General features: G+C 48.4%; 1 protein-coding gene across 1 annotated transcript; it reads right to left on the bottom strand.

The window, feature by feature from the left end:
* Positions 1-10,040: 10,040 nt before the first annotated feature.
* ATP5MJ (ATP synthase membrane subunit j) lies at positions 10,041-15,390 on the bottom strand. The gene is made up of 4 exons (XM_061159533.1): positions 15,274-15,390; positions 11,577-11,700; positions 10,832-10,855; positions 10,041-10,191 (listed from the first exon to the last, which is right to left on the bottom strand). Exons 2-4 carry the CDS (start codon positions 11,698-11,700, stop codon positions 10,157-10,159), a joined length of 183 nt encoding a protein of 60 aa, XP_061015516.1. The 5' UTR covers positions 15,274-15,390; the 3' UTR covers positions 10,041-10,156.
* Positions 15,391-19,125: the final 3,735 nt, after the last annotated feature.

Genomic DNA, 19,125 nt, shown 5'->3' on the forward strand with positions numbered 1-19,125 from the left:
TTAGGCAGGACACCTGGCGATGCCTAACCGTACTCCGGGAGGAAGAGGCTCCTAGGTCTCACGCAGCTGGGACACTCTGGGTTAAACTCCTTAGAGCTTTTCCCCTCGGAGGACTCAGTCTTGAACGGGATCGTGGGCACCGTCACTTTCTCTCCAACAGAGGGCGCAATTCCCAGGACGGCTTCCCCACCGGATCCCTGAGCGCTATGGTGATAGGAGCCCCTTTACATATGTGACAACTATAGACTCTGCCGTGTTTATTCTGAGTACGTTTTGCTCCCAAATCAACCCTAAGTGAACTGTTTTGAATTCAACCTGTGATTACAGTGAAGCTTATGCACTGAAATGAAGAGAAAGGAAGTTTTACTCATGAAAGACTGATAAAATGTTTTAGGTTTATTGATAGCTCATTTACTTCTCAACTTGGCCAGTTTTTGTCATTTGCAAGTTCACACGTATCTTAAGTTTGCATTACTGAGTAAGGATTACGTACAATCACCCCCTCATTTATTTTGTGAATGTGTACTTCTAAATGCACATGTATACTTAAATTTCAGGACTCCGCAAGTATTTTAATATTACTCTTGCATCTGAAAAACCCACATCATCTCCATCTGCTGAGACACGCTTTGCTCAAGTGAAGGTGAGTGGAAGCTGAACTCATGGGATTTGGCATGCCAGCCTCTTTGGTTCAATCACTGAACCACATCTTTATTTTTTGAAGGGGTCTGACTAGAAATTTAAAAATCGTTTTTACAGCTTTGCACACATGCTCAGTCGTGTCTGACTCTTTGTGGCCCCGTGGACTATAGCCCGCCAGGCTCCCCTGTCCATGGGATTTTCCAGGCAAGAATACTGGAGTGGGTTACCATTTCCTCCTCCAGGGGTTCTTCCCAACTCAAGAGATTGAACCCAAGTCTCCTGTGTCTCCTGCACTGGTAGGCAGAATCTTTACCACCGCGCCACCTGGGAAGCCCGTGACAGCTTTATTGAGATATAATTGATGTACAATAAACTTCATGTTTAAAATGTACAATTTATGAGTTTTGACATATGTATATACTCGTCAAACCATCGCTGTAATCAAGGAAATGAACACCTCCGTCAATTCCAGTCTCCTCCTGCCCTTCATGCTCCACCCTCCCACTGCAGGCAACCACTGGTGCCTTTCATGTTGCAACACATTTGTGCATATTTTCTAGAACTGATTATAAGTGGAATCACACTGTATGTCTTCTTTCCTAGTTTTTTTGTCACTCAGCATGGTGATCCAGAGACTGACTCATGCTGTATGTATTGATAATAGATTTCATTGTTGAGGAAGCATCCACTGTATGGATATTCCAATTTATCACTCATTTGCTGATGGACATTTGATTTCCCCTCCTCCCAGTTTTTGGTTATTATTAAGGAAATTGCTATGAACAATCACGTATATATACATTTTAGGATATGCTTGGAAATTTCTATAAAAACCTACTGGGGATTTGATTGGAATTGTCTTGAATCTATAGGTCAATTTGAAGATGCTTGACATCTTAACAAGACTGAGTCTTCTTATCCATGAGTGTGTGAAAGAGTTAGTTGCTTCAGGCATGTCTGACTCTTTGCGACCCCAATGGATTGTAGCCTACCAGGCTTCTCTGTCCATGGATTCTCCAGGCAAGAATGCTGGAGTGGTTTGCCAGGCCCTCCTTCGGGGATCTTCCCAACCCAGGGATTGAACTCGGGTCTTCCCAATTGCAGGAAGATTCTTTACTGTCTGAAAGAATCTGGAGAGCCAGGGAAGCCCTATCCATGAGTACATCTCCCCATTTATTTGTCTTAATTTCTCTCAGTGCTGTTTCATAGTTCTCACTTTTCAGGTATTGCACATCTTTTATCAAATGTATCCATACATATGGCCTTGCCCCAGAATAATATTTTAAATGGCATTTAAAATACTTCTTTTCCACTTGTTTCTTGCTCTGTTGTTCAGTTGCTAAGTCATGTCTGACTCTGTGGCCCCATGGACTACAGCACTCCAGGCCTCCCTGTCCATCACCATCTCCTGGAGCTTGCTCAAACTCATGTCTGTTGTTTCAGTGATGCCATCCAACCATCTCATCCTGTCATCCCCTTCTCCTCTTACCTTCAGTCTTTCCCAGCATCAGGGTCTTTTCCAGTGAGTCAGCTCTTCGCATCAGGTGGCCAAAGTATTGGAGCTTCAGCTTCAGCATCAGTCCTTCCAGTGAATATTCAGGGTTGATTTCCTTTAGGATTGACTGGCTTGATCTCCTTGCTGTCCAAGAGACTCTCAAGAGTCTTCTCCAGCACTACAATTAGAAAGCATAAATTCTTTGGTGTTCAGCCTTTATGGTCCAACTCTCACATCTGTACATGCCCACTGGAAAAACCATAGCTTTGACTATACGGACCTCTGTCAGCAGTTATGTCTCTGCTTTTTAATACACTGTCCATGTTTGTCACAGCTTTCCTTCCAAGGAGCAAGTGTCTTTTAATTTCATGACTGCAGTCATCATCTGCAGTGATTTTGGAGCCCGAGAAAATAAAATCTGTCACTGTTTCCACTGTTTCCCCAGCCATTTGCCATGAAGTGATGGGACCAGATGCCATGATCTTAATTTTTTGAATGTTAAGTTTTAAGTCAGCTTTTTCCCTTTCCTCTTTCACCCTCATCAAGTTCCTCTTCATTTTCTGCCATTAAATTGGTATCATCTGCATATCTGAGATTGTTGATATTTCTCTCAGCAATCTTGATTACAGCTTGTAAGTCATCCAGACCAGCATTTTGCATGATGTACTCTGCGTAGAAGTTAAATAAACAGGGTGACAATATACAGCCTTGACATACTCCTTTCCCAATTTTGAACAAGACTTGTGTTCCATGTCTGGTTCTAACTGTTGCTTCTTGATCAGCATACAGGTTTCTCAGGAGGCAGGTAAGATGGTCTGGTATCCCCATCTCTCTAAGAATTTTCCACAGTTTGTTATGATCCACACAGTCAAAGGCTTTAGCGTAGTCAATGGAGCTGATGTTTTTCTGGAATTCCCTTGCTTTCTGTACAATCCAATGGATGCTGACAATTTGATCTCTGGTTCCTCTGCCTTTTCTAAACCCAGCTTGTCTATCTGGAAGTTCTTGGTTCACGTACTACTGAAGCCAAGCTTGAAGGATTTTGAGCATTACCTTACTAGCATGTGAAATGAGCAGAATTGTATGGTAGTTTGAACATTCTTTGGCATTGCCCTTCTTTGGGATTGGAATGAAACTTTTCCAGTCCCGTGGCCACTGTTGAGTTTTCCAAATTTGCTGGCACATTGAGTGCAACAGTCTAACAGCATCATCTTACAGGATTTGAAATGGTTCAGCTGGAATTCCATCACCTCCACTAGCTTTGTTTGTAGTAACGATGATCATGTGGTTTTATCTTTTCTTTTGTGAGGTGGTATATCACACTGATTGATTTGGGTATGCTGAATTATCCTTGTCACCTTGGGATGCATTCAGCTTGGTCGTGGTATATCTTTTTTATGTGTTGTTGGAATCAGTTTGCTAACATTTTGTTGAGAATTTTTGCATCTGTATTCATCAAAGATTTTGACCTGTAATTTTATCTGCTTTGGTATCAGGGTGATGGTGGCTTCATAGAATGTCTTTAGGAGTGTTTCCTCCTCTTAATCTCTTGAAAGAGTTTGAGAAGAATCAGTAGGAGTTCTTATTTGTATGTTTGGTAAAATTCACCTGTGAAGCCACCTGGTCCTGGACTTTTGTCTGTAGGGAGTTTGTTTACAGATTCTATTTCACTTCCAGTGGTTGGCCTGTCCAAGTTGTTTATTTCCTCTATGTTCAGTTTCGGTGGACTCTGACAGGATTCCCTGGTGGCTTAGTGGTAAAGAATCTGCCTGCAATGTAAGAGATGAGGGTTCAATCCCTGAGTTGGGGACATGCCCTCGAGGAGGAGATGGCAACCTACTCCAGTATTCTTGCCTGGGGAATCCCATGGACAGAGGAGCCACGGGGTTGCAAGAGTCAGACATGACTTAGCAACTAAACCCACCACACGTTTCTAGAAAGTTGTCTATTTCTTCTAGGTTGTCCAACTGGTGTTGGCATATGATTGTTCATAGTATTAGTTTTTGTGTGTGTTTCTTTGGTATCAATTGTGATTTCTCCTGTTTCATTTCTTGTTTACTTGGGTCTTCTCTCTTCATGGTGAGCGTTGGCCTAAGCTCTTTTGCATACGCCCTTCTGGTATCACTAAGCTCTTTTATTTTTTTAAATTGAAGTATAATTAAGTTACAGTGTTGTGTTGGTTTCAAGAATATAGACAGTGATTCAGTTGTACATACACAGACATATTCTTTTTCAGATTTTTCCATTATTATTATAACTACACTCTTTTAATCATTACACATCTTCGTTGGTAGATGACAAGAATTTCTTGAAAGAATAATTGCGAGGACATCTTCCTCCCTAGCTTGAAGGGTCTGGGGAGGACCCAGATGAGGTGGAGCCTGTCACTACAGCTCCAGATCCCTGTCCGCTCCCGGCCGTGAGTGCCCTCCCGGCTTTGCCGGTCTCCCCCAGGGCAGCCCCCACAACGCTGCTTCTGGGGCCGGTCCCAGGAGGGCCAGGAGTGCTGGGCCTGCATGACCGCCAGAGTGGCCACTCCCCAGGGCCCCCGGGTTGGCTTCTTCCTCCTCCAGACTGTGTTAAACCAGGCCTGCTCCTTTCCACCTCCCGGTCTCTCCTGGGACACGTCCCCAAGGAGCACCTGCGTCCCCGCCTGGCGTCGGCCTCTGACGGGCCGTCCTCAGCCTCCTGACACCCTTCCGGTGAGCGGGAGAGGAACCCCGGGGTGCCAAGGACAAGGCCCGCACACGGGGCCTCAGCACGGCCACCACAGCCTCCCGCCCTTCACAACACCTTCCTTCAAGTGACCTGACGGCGCAGCCCGTGACTTAGCGGTGTCATGACGGCCTGCCGGCGTCCTCAAGCGCCCAGGAGCCTGGCGGAGGCCCCCAGAGGGGCTCCCGCGGGGACCACGGCGCAGAGGAGCCGCCTGGCCTCCGGCCGAGGTCTGCCTGCTGCGAACAACGCCGGACTCAGAGCGGACACTGCCCTTAAGGTGCGGCCGTTCTGCCTTTTGAAAACGGCAGAAAGCCAGTGGCCTTGAAACCCAGTGACTCTGCCAGTGAATCCAGCACCGAGGCCTCCCGTGCCGCCACCCAGGGAGCCGCAGCGGCTCCGAAGCCCACCCCGCGTGCCGAGGCGCCCCTGGCCCTCCATCCCTCCAGACCCCCTTGCCGCGAGTCAGCGGTGCCCTGAGCCGCGGGCAGTGCCCCGAGGCCTCCACCCACCTTCAGGACGGAAGGGAGGCCCTGCCCTCGAGCTCCGCACCATGGAGCCCGTGGTCCAGCAGAGACGGCTCACTCGCACTGGACGGGGCTGCGGGTCCTTCCGAAGGGGAGCAGCCGAGGGGTCCTCTCTGCAATGGCTTCGGCCCCAGCGGCAGCTCTCAGTACGGGGTCCCGGGGCTCCAGCAGCGGCGGCAGCGCCCGGGAACCCGTGGGAAACGCAGGTCCCCAGGCCCCGCCCCAGACCTGCCGCGTCACTCGCTGGGGCGGGGCAGCGGCCGGGGCTTCAGGGAGCCACCTAGCAGCACGTGACTAGACTAGGTGGACCTTTGTCGGCGAAGTGATGTCTCTGCTTTTTAATACGCTGTCTAGGCTTGTCAGAGAAATACAACTGATTTTTGTATTTTGACATTTGATCCTGCAGACTTGCTAAACACTAATAGAGTTGGCGGCTTAATGGAAGATGACTTAAGGTTTTCTCCAGACGATCATGTTGCCTGTGCGTAGTTTTACTGTATCCCATTTTCCATGTGTTTTTACGTCTTTATCTTGCTCCGCTGGAATGGCCTGGACTTCCAGCCCGACATGGAATAGGAGTGATGAGAGCGGATAACCTCATCTTCCCAATCATAAAGGGAACGCAGTCAGTCTCACCACTGAGGATGACCTTCGCTGGAAGTAGACGCACTTAGAGATGCACTTACATTGTGGACGTCGTTTTCTATCCTTGCTTAGATGAGAAACTTGACATGAATGGATGCTTAATTTTGTCTAATTCTTTTGTCATCTCTTGAGATGACCAGTTTTTCCTTGTTATTGTAATATGATGAGCTACGTTGATTTTTTTCCTTAGTTAAGCAAAGAACACCTTATTTCTCCTTATTTCTGCTATATTAACAGCATAATGCCCTAAGAAATAACTATTTCAATTGATGTATAGTTCATTTACAATGTTAATTTCCATATGGATTCTTATTACATCTGCAAAGCTCAACCTCCCACTCCATCCCTTCCCTAGTACTATTTTAGTTTTGGCATTATAACATGTATTAAAAAATACAGGTCAGCATGCACGCCTATTAGAGAGCATGCCAGTGATTCCTACTCCCTGGAGAAAACAATCTTGTAGACAGACTAGCAGTCAGCTGAGTGTTGTGTTGTCTTTGTTCTTAAGGAATCAGTACGTTCTCTGCTGTTTGCCAGATTCTTCTCTTGGGGGATCTGCTGGTATAACCTTACGCCTAATCCTAGTCAGGGTTTCTTGGAACTTCCCAACCTAGGAATCGAATCGGGGTCTCCTGCATTGCAGGTGGATTCTTCACCAGCTGTGCTACATGGAAATTCCTACATGTCCCATTGAGTTTTGAATCTTAAACCTTTTTAAATCTTAAACGTTGGTCATGATTATTCTTTTTACTTTTGATGGGATTTAATTTGCTACAATTTTGTTGAAGACTTTGGCATCTACATTCAGGAAGGAATACTGGTGTATGATTTTTAATGTCATTCTACTTTCCATTCCCTGAGAGCAGCTGGTGCTGATCTCACAGAATGAGTCGGGGAGTCTTTCCCCCTGTTATACTAAGGAAGAATTTGTGTACAATTGGTTATTATTTCATCAATATTTGGTGTGACACACCAGGGAAGCCATCTGAGCCTGGAGTTTTGAGAGTTTTCAACTACAGGCCACACTTCTTTAACAGATGCAGTGCTGCTCAGTTTCCATTTCTTCTGGAGTGAGCTTTAGTGGTTTGTGTAAGAATCTGTCCAGTTCACACACCCTGTAGAATTTTCTGGTCTAGAGCTCTTGTGATACCCCCTTGACCTATTTGTTACTGGCCAGGCTGGGCCTTCGTTGCTGTGCATGGGGCTTCCGTAGCCGTGGTAAGCAGGGGCCTTTGGTTGGGGCGCGTGGGCTCTCCGCCATGGCGGGCTCTCCGCCGTTGCGGCCTCTCGTTGCAGGCCAGGCTCTGGAGCTTGGGCTCAGTACTGGCGCCGCACGGCTCGGCTGCCTCGGGGCGCACGGGGTCTCCCTGGATTAGGGACGGGACCGGTCTCCTGCATTGGTAGGTGGACTGCTGCCCACTGGGCCACCAGGAAGTCCTCCTTATCCTTTCAATATCTTAGAATCTATAGTAATGGCAGCTCCCTCATTCTTGATACTATTTTTTTTTTCTTCACCAGTTCAGCTAAAGGGTTTCCATTTTATTTATTTTCTCAAAGTACAAGCTGCTGCTTTCACCGACTGCCTACTGCTAACACCTGGTCCTACATGAGATACCAGGTGGAAAGAGGTGAGTTAGTGTCCTCCACATAAATCTGGAATGTATGATCAATCACCCCACAGCTGCTTTACAGCTCGACTGGGGCGCCTGTACCCCTGGGATATACAATGACAAGTTAGAAACATGTGCCTCCTCCCAGAAGCTTCTTTGAGGCTGAAACACATTGTTCAAAGTTAGCCCTTCAGATGCTGGAGCTGTGTTCTCCCCCACCTGCCTCAGGATGTGCCACGGTTAGGGTGAAGAGCAGAAGACTAGGCAAAGACCAGGGCAGGGAGACCTCAGGATAAACGGCCCCCTTGGAGCACCGTCTGGAAAGGAAACTGGCAGCTCTCACTCGCAGCTGAGCTCGAGGCCCTCTCTGCTTCTGCAGACGCCTCAGAGCTGCTCTGAACGGTCCCCTCCCCGCCCTCAGCACCACTCCTGGCCGTCCCAGCTTGGTGCTCAGCGCCCACAGGAAGCCTGGTGATGACGGGCTGGCAGCGAGCACCAGCTCCCCCTACAGGCTGCCTTGGGCGCAAACAGCAAGTGGGTTCTGAGCAGCAATAAAAGTGCTTCTGTCTACAACCTACCTCCCTGCCTCCACTTAGGACTCAGGGACAAGAAACCAGCTGGTGGGACTTCCCTGCTGGTCCAACAGTTAAGACTGCACCTTCCAATGCAGGGGATGAGGGTTCAATTCCTGGTCAGCGAGCTAAGACCCCAGATGCCACGTGACCAAAAAAAATCAAAACGTAACACAAACGATATTGTAAAAAACTCAATTAAAAAAAAAAGAAAAGAAAAAAACCAGCTGGTTCATCTCCAGGGGTGGGTCTCGCCTCTGTGCATCACTCATGATCCACAGGGCCACAGTCCCAACAGCCCCTCAGCCCACTTTCCGCATAGGTCCTAGATGAGTGGGGAGCATCTTTTACAGATGACTGTTTCCCCACGACTGTAACTACGGGAACCTGCAGGCAGCAAACGGAGCCTCCTGCACGCCAATGCCTCTGCTGACACCAGGGCCTGTTCCCGGTCTCACCTTCTCCTCCGGACAGAGTTCAGGCTCTCAGAGTCCAAGTCCTGGTCCCAGCCCTGGCTGGCCAACCCCTGGCGCGTCACTGCCCGCCTCAGCCCCAGTCTCCTCTGTAATACAGGACGACAGCCCCACCTCGCTAGGTTCTCAGGACTGCATGTGCTGACGGGCAGCACCGTGGGGAATGTGGGTGAACGCTGGTGGAGTGGACCTTAAGGGTTCTGGGTAGGGTGCGTTTTTTGTATGGATCAGCAGTTCTCAAAGTGTGGTCCTGGGAACCTGTGAGAAACACAAGTTCTCAGGCTTCTTCTACACCCAAGGAAGCTGCAAATGCTGGGCCTGCTCGTCCCTGCTGACAGCCCTCCAGGGGATGCCGTCTCAGACAGACGGCCCAGATGAGCAAATTTTAAAATGAGGTCCTTTTCAACTGCAGAGCTGACTCATCATCTGGAGGCAGTTATCAGAGAAAATGCTGTTCCTGCAAGAGAATGGAACCCTGCTCCCAGCTCCAATGCCAAGGCCCTCTGGGACTGTGACACTTTCACGCCAGCTTCCTGTTGCAGCCGGCGAGGCTGAAAAGTGGGTTTTATCCCTGTTTTACAACAGAAACCAAGGCTCAGAGACCCCCTTTGAGAGTGGCAGCCGTTTCTCAGGCAGCATCCATGGGCCTGACTTGACACTAGTCCTGGAGAACAAATGAAAAGCAGGGATGGTCACTGCTCTTAGAAGAAGAGAAGCTGGCCAGAGACCAGGCCCAAGACCTGGGCCACCATTTCTATTCGACAGGTAGACACCACCACCTGCACTTCTACCCTACGCTTACTGCTTCAGGATCTACTTTTTGAATGCAGTTCTAGGGGTTTTGGTAATTGTCTTAGATGGAGAAAAACATTATGCAGTGTTCATTTGCTATCAGTCAAGCTAAAAGAAATATCAATTGATTTTTTTTTATTATGTATCTTGCTTTATAAGTGACTTCTGGACAAAATCTTCTCCCGGAGTCTCTCATTCCACCTACTATGTGATTTAGCACTGCCTTACCTCTAAAGCCTTGTACAGTTTGAATAACACATGCTTTTCCACACCTCCTCTTACTAAGCTCCACAGTAACCCTGTTAGAACTTCCCTGTTCATTTTCCAGATGAGAAAAGGGAGGCCCAGGGAGGTCACAGTACTAAGCATCAGAATCATCTGTTCAACAAACATTTACTGACCTTGGGAGTGTGAGTGCCTAGATGTGACCCCCGACTCACTGGGGTGCGTACTCCTCAGCCCCTCAGGGCCCCTGAGGATGGCCGACCTGCCGTGCAGACCTGCTGGGGGCGGGGCAGGCAGAGGGCGGGCTCGGGGCGCAGGGAGGGACACGGGTGCAGACAGCGTGGATCTCACAGGTACGTTTATTCATGCCCGAGGACAGCGGCGCTGCAACACGTCAACACGGGGTCCCACGTTCCCAGAGCACAGCCAGGCTGATGTCCCGTCCGCGGAAAGCTGGTTAGTGATGACCGTGAGCCGGCGCGGGGCTGGAAGCTTTCCAAAGAGAAGCACAACGTAGAGACAGTTTAGGAGGGGAGGGAAGGGCAGGCTGCAGTTCATCATGTAAGCCCGCACTGACAAGCCAGAGGTGGGAAGGACGACTTCCGGTACCAGGAGGTGACAGGAGGGCTGTGTCTACGGCAATGCACACGGAGGGTCCGGGGACCCACCTGGGCACAAAGAGCGAGGGCAGGGAAGTGCCCCCTCCCCAAGCTCACGGGCCATCCCCGCGTCTGTCTAGGGCTCAGACGGCTAGTTCCACTGTCACGTGGAAGGGGAGTGAAGAGGTATCTAGCACCAGAGTACAACTTTACATTTTCAGGGCAGCCCACTCACACAGGTAACTCCTGCGTCCCCCTACTGCTGGCACCAGCTAGCTCTGATCAACTCACTTCACTCTTGGGAGCTACACTCAGCCCAAGGGCTGAGTAATGGTTTTTAAGCTCAGTCTACAGGAAGCAGAACATCAGGCTCTGCTTCAGCAGACGAGCACTCTATGTTCTGACATGTCCCCTCTGGGCCTGAATGCTCACTGAAACAGCTGTTGGCTTCAATTCACAACAACAAGGTACCTTGTCTTGAAAAGGTATGATGGTGTTTTTCACTCCCCACCCATTTTAAGCAGAAATCTTACCTTTCAAGGCTTTACTTCTTTTATCTAAAATAAATGGAAAGAAAAATTGGTCATATCAATTCTTTGCAAAAATGCCTTTAGCCAACTTATTGCTAAAATCATCATCTGGCTGAAAAGTTCATACCTTAGGTAAAGCTGTTAAGTGAAGCTTTCAGAAAATAGTAATCCTATAGTGCTTCAAAGCCACAAAGTGGTAAAAGTTCTACCACAGATGTTCTCTGAACAGTTAAATAGCCCTTCATGATCTGCAGGACTCTTCACTCCCCACCACATCCCAAACTCCAGTCCTGCGGTTTAAAGTTTTCTCCTTTCTTCACTCTTTCTTATTCATACACAATTGGGCCTCATCTCTGCTCTACTGAGAACCAAGTGGTTGCTCTGCCTCAAGTTTTATTATGAAAATATTCATTCAGATCAGTGGAAAAGGTACAATAGAACAGTGTATACCATGACACTTCACCCCTAAAAATTTTAACCTGCCTCTCTTAAAACTAAGAATGTCTCCTATGCATTCTGAATATTGTCACACCTAAGAAAATTCACAATTCCCTGGAATCAAAGCCTTGTTCAAATCTCTCTCATTGCTGACACAGCTCTCATACGCCCCACGTGTTGACAGAGGACCAGCAGGGTTTCTGGTGTGCCCTGCTAGTTAAGGGCCATGGTTTCTTTACAATATGAACTGTGATTCCTTTTGAAAGGAATTTCCTTCCTGACCTCTAATGAATCAAACAAAGAAACTTACCAGCACTCCTGATTTTATAAACGATATAGGCCATCAACCCCGTTCCTACCCAAATCTCCTGGTAAACTTGGGTATAGTAGGGTTTCATGGGGATCCAAACTTTCTTAATAAGACTCTGAAGCATCTGAAAAGGAGCACAGTGGTTAAGTATTACCATGACTGTTGTTTTAATAAACCTAACTGCTAAGACGTTTCCCTTTATTAAGTTTGACCCTATTTCTCAAACTATTCAGTGGGCAGCAGCCTCTATGCCAGACCTGCTCCCCAAAGCCATCCCAACATCTACGTGGGGGCTCCGATCTCAACAGCTTTCTGAGCTCCACACACTGGCAACACCCCCGACCCTGGCCACCCAGGCACTCGGCCACTTCACATTCCTCCAGGCCCAGCGCTCTCCCAGCCTACACTGTCCCTGACAGCCTGCCTCTGAAGACTACCCTCCACCAGTGTCCCCAAATCATGCCCAAAACCACACACTTCTAAAACTTTAAAACTAGGACATTTGCATCACCGTGTTAAGAGTTGCCTGCACTCGATGCTGAAGAAGAACGTGGTGATTTCCCTGTGACATTAACACCCAGGCTTGGGCCCACCTTCATCCAGTGAATCTCAGTCCTTCTCTGTTTTAAGTTCAGCGGTACTGAGACCTAACCGACACGTTAAGCCTGTGCGGTATTTACGGTGAACACCAGGGTGGGGACCTGACATGTGCACCTGTGGATGAACTTCCCCCCTCCCGTTAAGTAACACGCCCATCACCTCACTGTTGTTTTTTTTTTTTTAAGAGAACTTTCAGTTCTATTCTCTTAGCACACTTCAACTATGCAATTAAGTGTTAGGACCTACAGAGTGTTACACGCATCCCAGTCTTGAAGTCTACTGTTAAATACGGAGAGCCTGAGAGGACGCTGTCACTTCATAAGAGATGCAGTAATAATTTATTTAATCAATAATTACTGGATTTGATTAGGAAAAGCCATCACATTCTGAACTGACATAGCTCAACTTTATGTGCAGTTCTCAAAGCAATGTTTTTGCTCATAATTCACAAGACTCTAAAATTAGGTGCTCTCACTTTCGTTTCAATAAGCTTTGCAACATCCAAGGTGATCTACTAAACTATCGCCACTCAAATCATTGTGAGGAACACTGACATCTAAGTACTTCTCATCTTACCAGGCAACACTGCTTTGGCTTCAGTCAGCAAGGCTGCCCCAGCCCCAGGCTGATTGCGCCTCACCAACCGTTCCTTTCACATCTCTACTTGGCTACACAGAATTTCACTTGAGTTTCCTCTGGTTTTCCATGAGTGAAACCCGTATCGTGTGACCATTATTTACTCAGTAGATGTGCAGTATGCATGTAAGAGGTGGCAGGCACTGTTTCCGGAGCTGAGACACGGCTCCTAAAGAGCCAGGAGCTCCTGGGGGAGCAGTGTCCTCAGCAGAGGCAAAGCCGAGACCCCGCAGTCAGGACGTGCCTGGAGTGGGAAGGCCCTCGGGAAGGCCGTGGCGGCTGCCGGGGCTCACGTCTGGACTGTCCCTCTTGCCAGCTAACTTGAACTATCCTGATTTCTTCATCTCTAAAGCAAGGATAAAACCACCACCGCCCTCGGAGGGCTGTGGGGAAGACAGAGGTGCTGCTCTGGTCACAGCACGTGCTGAGCCACGGCAAGCGCTCACACACACGGCATCGCAACTGCACCGGGCGGCAGGCGGCCAGAGCACGGAGGGCCTTGAGGGCCGCAGCAGAGAGCGTGGTTCTTACCCTAAGGCTGTCACACAAACCTACACACTTGTGAAGCACTTGACACGCTTATCGCCTGTACCCCAGGAGGAAGCTGCCCGAGCTCACCCAGCTGGATCTGTGCCTCGTGACTGAGGATCTGCTCTGAGGCCTGGCTCCCAGCTCTTCCCAGGAGAGCACAGACCCAGGCTGAGGCCCGGGCCTGGAGGCTTGCCCCCGAGTGGCCTGGGAAGACGTGGCGGTGCCCTCATACGTCCTGTCCCCAGGCAGTACTGGGATGCTCCGTCAGAGCACAAGACTCCAAGAAGCCAATGGTCCCACCTCAAAAGGCACTAGAGAGGATGCCATAGGACGTGGAGGTGGCCTCTGGAAGCCCCAGACGGGAAGAGTTCAGAGGCGCTGAGTGTATTCCTCTCCTTGCTGCGTCCAGCACTGACTGGGAAGGAAGACCAGTGGGCTTGGAAGCCTGCGAACCTTGGGTTCCTACATGAGTTCTGCCTACTTTGCCCTCCACCTTGGGCAAGTCTCAAAAGATGTCGTTTCAGAGGTTTCCCTTTCTGTGAACCACAGACAGCTCTACTTGCCCTGCGGGGCTCTCAATGGAATTTCAGGAGGAAACACAAAGGACCCTGGCATGCCTGTGCAGTCGCTCAGTTGTGTCTGACTCTTGCGACCCCATGGACTGTGGCACGCCAGGCTCCTCTGTCCCTGGGGATTCTCCAGGCAAGAATACTGGAGTGGGTTGCCATGCCCTCCTTCAGGGGATCTTCTCCACCCAGGGATTGAACCCAGGTCTCCAGCATTGCAGGCTCATTCTTTGCCCTTTGAGTCACCAGGGAAGCCCGGCCTACTGCCTGGTGAGGAATAAAAACTCAGTAAATGATCACAACAAGCACAGAAGGAACCTCTGCAAAAGGCCAGCTGGCTGCAACAGTACTAAGCTCCCGGGGTTCTACAAAGGACTTAAGCTTAAGAAGATGAGGGCAAGGCCCAGGCCCACTGGAGGCCTTGGAGCAAGGCCAGAGGAAGACCTAGAAAGAAAGTGCAAAGCAAACCGGGAAGGTCAGAGGCCGGAGGAACAGACCAAACTAACCTTCCGTTATCCGGATCTGCTGCTCAAGGCCCAGGCCCCTGGCCTTCTCTCCTCACTTAAAACGATCTGAGACTGCTACAGGGCAGGTATACTGCAAATGCTCACCTCCTATCTGCCTTTGACTCAAGATTTCCACGTTAGGTCGGACAAATGAGTGTCCCAGAGGTCCCCTACTTCTCCTGCCTGAGTCCACTCTGTCCAGCCACGCTTCCCAGATCTGCGTGGGTTTTATTAGCGCCCATTCCTTCAAAGGCCCATCCTAGTCAAAAGCCAGATGGGAGTGCACTGTGCCCCTTTAAGTCTGCAGTTTCTGGAGCGCTACGTTAACAGTAAACCGTCACCTGAACCTACACATAAGACCGGAAACGTCTGACCCGTTGAGCCCGGACCAGGCTTCACAGGCTGAATGTCCGTGCAATTGCAGTCACCACCTCGGATCCCCTTCTGGTCCCCGTCTCGCCCCTCCCATGGCCTTGTCATACGTACAGGGTAGCTCTGAGAACAGTGAGCAGCGAGGAAACCTGAGGGATAAAGGCGAGAGGCCACTAGACGTGGCGCCGAAGTGCTCGGCTTGGATCCTGACTCTATCACTTACTAGCCCCGTAACCTCGGGAGAGGTGGCTGACTTTCATGGCCTCCCTTCACAGTGGGGGGCCCGCGGGGGAAAACGCGCGTGGGCAGCGGGAGCGGTTGGGCCCCAAGGTCAGCGGGGGTCGAGGTGCGGCTGTGCGAGGGCCGGGGAAGTTCCTGCCCGCGGCCGTGGAGGCCATACGGGGCCCCGGGTCTCCGCCGCCCGCGGTCCAGCCCTCATCATCCCGGTGGCCCCGCGCCGAGCGCCGATCCCGGCCACACACTCACCTCTGCCAAGGACCAGAGGCTCAGGAAGCCCCAACTCAGAACCGCAGACTCGGAAAGGTCACTCAGCGCGCAGACGCCGCGCGGGGCCTGCCGGGAAGGCGGAAGGAGCGACGGTGCCCCTGGCCAGAGCGCCTACCTGACCGCGCCTGCGCACCACAGCGCCCCCAGCGGTTCGACCGGATGGAGGCCAACAGCGCGAGCGTTGGGGGAGGGGACGTGGCAGGGTTTTGGGTCTTAATAAGGTGACCAACCGTCCGGATTTGCTCGGGAGTGGGACTTCCTGCGCTGAAACAGGGAAGGTCTTGGACAAACAGGACGAGTTGGTCTACCTGATAACGGGAGTCTCTGCTTGCTGTGTTAATGGCCGAGAAGCCGAGTCTCCCACCTCTGGGTTTCTTGCCATTTCTCTTTGTGTTATCAACATTTTTGCTCTGCATGTTTTTATGCATCAATTCCGTGCATAGTAATTCTACTCAATAGACAATATAAATAAAGACTTAATACAGGGACTCCAGACACTGGACCTAATAAACGTAGGTTTTAAAAAGACCCATGCTTAATATGCACAAGGAAACACAAAATAAGGCTGAAAAATTAAGCAGAAAACTGGAAATTGTAAAAAAAATGAAACAAAAGAAAGGCACTTAATTGACTTGAAAAAGAGCCAAATAGAAATTTGATTGATTTATAGCAGTTGAAGAATCACTGAATTGGAGGCTGGGTTAGAAAAAACCATTCAGGAACACAGACAAAAGAGAGGAACAGCAAGAAAGTCTACCATAATGTAACTGCCAATCTAGGAGTCTATGCATGAGGAAATTAGCATTCAATGAAGAAAGCGAAATGACATTTTGGACCAACTAAGACTGAGGGAATAATCAGCAGTAGATCTGCAGATTAAAAAAAAAAAAAATCAGTGTTCATTATTCAGGGAAAAGAAAAGTGAGTTCAGATGGAAGGGTGGGGAGGAGAAACAGCAATAAAGTGGCCCCGCTTCAAAGGGAAGAAAGCTTAGGATTAAATGAAGCTGTGCATCAAACTCGGAAAGCTTGTCATCTTACAGTATTGATGCTCAAAATGTGGTCTGGGGGTTTTCAAGACTCCTTAGGGGTCAAAACTGTTAGTCATAATAATAGTAAGATGTTATTTATCTTTTTCATTAGAATTTTCTCAGAAGTGTATGGTGGAGTTCTCCAGAGGCTGTATGACTTGTGATGTCACAACAGAATGAGAATCCAGTTGTCGGCCATTAAGGCAGGCATTAAGAGGTCTGTGAAAAAGTAGACGTGTCACTCTTCTCAAACACAAAAATTGGGGGGCAAATATAGTGACTTTTTTTTTTTTTTGGTTTTATTTATTTATTTTTTTTCTTTTTTTTTTTTTATTAGTTGGAGGCTAATTACTTCACAACATTTCAGTGGGTTTTGTCATACATTGATATGAATCAGCCATAGATTTACACGTATTCCCCATCCCGATCCCCCCTCCCACCTCCCTGTCCACCCAATTCCTCTGGGTCTTCCCAGTGCACCAGGCCCGAGCACTTGTCTCATGCATCCCACCTGGGCTGGTGATCTGTTTCACCATAGATAGTATACATGCTGTTCTTTTGAAATATCCCACCCTCACATTCTCCCACAGAGTTCAAAAGTCTGTTCTGTACATCTGTGTCTCTTTTTCTGTTTTGCATATAGGGTTATCGTTACCATCTTTCTAAATTCCATATATATGTGTTAGTATGCTGTAATGTTCTTTATCTTTCTGGCTTACTTCACTCTGTATAAGGGGCTCCAGTTTCATCGTGACTTTTCTTAATTATTCACTTTAACATGAAATGGTTTTATTAATATTATAAAATTAATTAAAAAAGTAAAACCTTTCTCAGTTGTAACCCCTAAAAAAGTAGACAGAACCCACATAAACAAAAGCTCTCTAGGGTCTTCAACAATTTTTAAGAGTGTAAAGGAATCTTGAGACAAGGACAAAGTCTGACAAACACTCTTAGAAAAAGAATGTTTTAGACTTATAATGAGTTAGAAAACTGCAGAGGACAAAAAGTACTTAGGAAAAACCTCAAGGAGTTATTTCAAGACAAATCATTTCAACTTAAAACTCCACTTGAGATCAACAGAATTTTAATGTCCTTAGCTGCTAACCCAACATGGCCCGCAAGAAACATGGCCCATGGTCAAAGAAAACAATGTTTAAAGAATGGGCCATCCAAGCAGATTTATTCAAAGTACAAAATGCTATATTTTGTGGGTGAGGAGGGTCAGTGAAGATATGAAGTTATTTTGGGCAAAGCTTCTCCTGTTATGGCATCAACATCATTTGTAATTGTCCTCTGCTGTTTTCCCTTTAGGCCTGCAGCCCCACAAGCTCTGGGAATGCAAATATGGGAAACCTCCACCAAGGCCCACTCTGGGGCCTTCCCATGTGCCCTGACCTAGGTGTCCACATGCCTATGCAGAACTATCAGGCTGCTTGTGAACTCTGGACTTTGGGCAGGAATGCTGGATGAGCTGGGCCAAGTGACTAAAGAGGGCCAAGAACTACTCGTGAAGGGAAGGGGGCTCAAAGCAGGCCCTGGGGCAAGCCTGTGGCATCTCCAGACCTGTCATCACTTGTTCTGTCACCCTCAAAGAAGACTCACAACTGAAGCAGCAGATCCAATCTATGCAGCAGTCCACTGAAAGGCTCTTAGTCTAAACAGGTGACCTCAGCCACATGCCCTGCTGACTCCTCCCCCAGGGGTTATGTATCATATTGCTTGTTAGCATGCAGTATCTTCAGCTACCTTATGTTGTTATAAAATACTGTAGTGCTTAATCCGGTTTTTGGACTTCCCTGATGGCTCAGTGTTAAAGAACCTACCTGCCAATGCAGGAGACAGTTTCGATCCCTGGTTGGGAAGATCCCCTGGAGAAGGAAATGGCAACATGCTCCAGTTTTCTTGCCTCAGAAATCCCATGGACAGAGAAGCCGGGAGACTTCTGGTCTCCAGTAAACTCCTGGGGTTTACTCAAACTCATGTCCATTAAGTCAGTGATTCCATCCAGTCATCCCATCCTCTGTCATCCCCTTCTCCTCTTGCCTTGAATCTTTCCCAGCATCAGGGTTTTTTTCAGATTAGTCAGTTCTTCGCATCAGGTGGCCAAAGTATTGGAGTTTCAGCTTCAACATCAGTCCTTCCAATGAATATTCAGGACTGATTTCCTTGAGGATGGACTGGTTGGATCTCCTTGTACTAGTAATGTACTAGGGAACACAAATGGGATTTGCAGTTATTGAAGTGGATAACAGAGGATGACATGGTTGGATGGCATCACCTACTCAATGGACAGGAGTCTGAGCAAACTCTGGGAGACAGTGAAGGACAGGGAAGCCTGGTGTGCTGCAGTCCATGGGGTCACAAAGAGTTGCACATGAATGAGCAACTGAACAACAGCCTATCTTGCAAAATTCGAACGTGGTAGCCTTCACCAAACGGATGAAGTTGTAGTGTTTTTCAATCAAGGCTGAACGACATACAAAGAGTTTCAGTGACTTCATGATCACATTTTCTTGTCTCTCCCTTGCCCACAAATGTATGTGTGATGCATACTTCTGATGGTTCAGTATTTGGATCAGCCAGAAATCCAAGGCCCAGATCTCATAATATGTTGGTGGTGTGGTCAAGTTAGCACCTGGAACTGCTAGCTCAGTGCCATGCTGGGTTCATTTTTTTAAGAAACCAGTAGTTCAACCCGGTCTCGTCTGACTTCTGCCTGCACTGTTCTCATGCTGACCTCTTAACTGCCACTCATTGGGTATTTACCAGTCCTAAACTGATTGGCTCTCACATTGTTGATC

Source organism: Dama dama, chromosome 13, assembly GCF_033118175.1.
Source record: "Dama dama isolate Ldn47 chromosome 13, ASM3311817v1, whole genome shotgun sequence".
NCBI classification, from domain to species: Eukaryota; Metazoa; Chordata; class Mammalia; order Artiodactyla; family Cervidae; genus Dama; species Dama dama.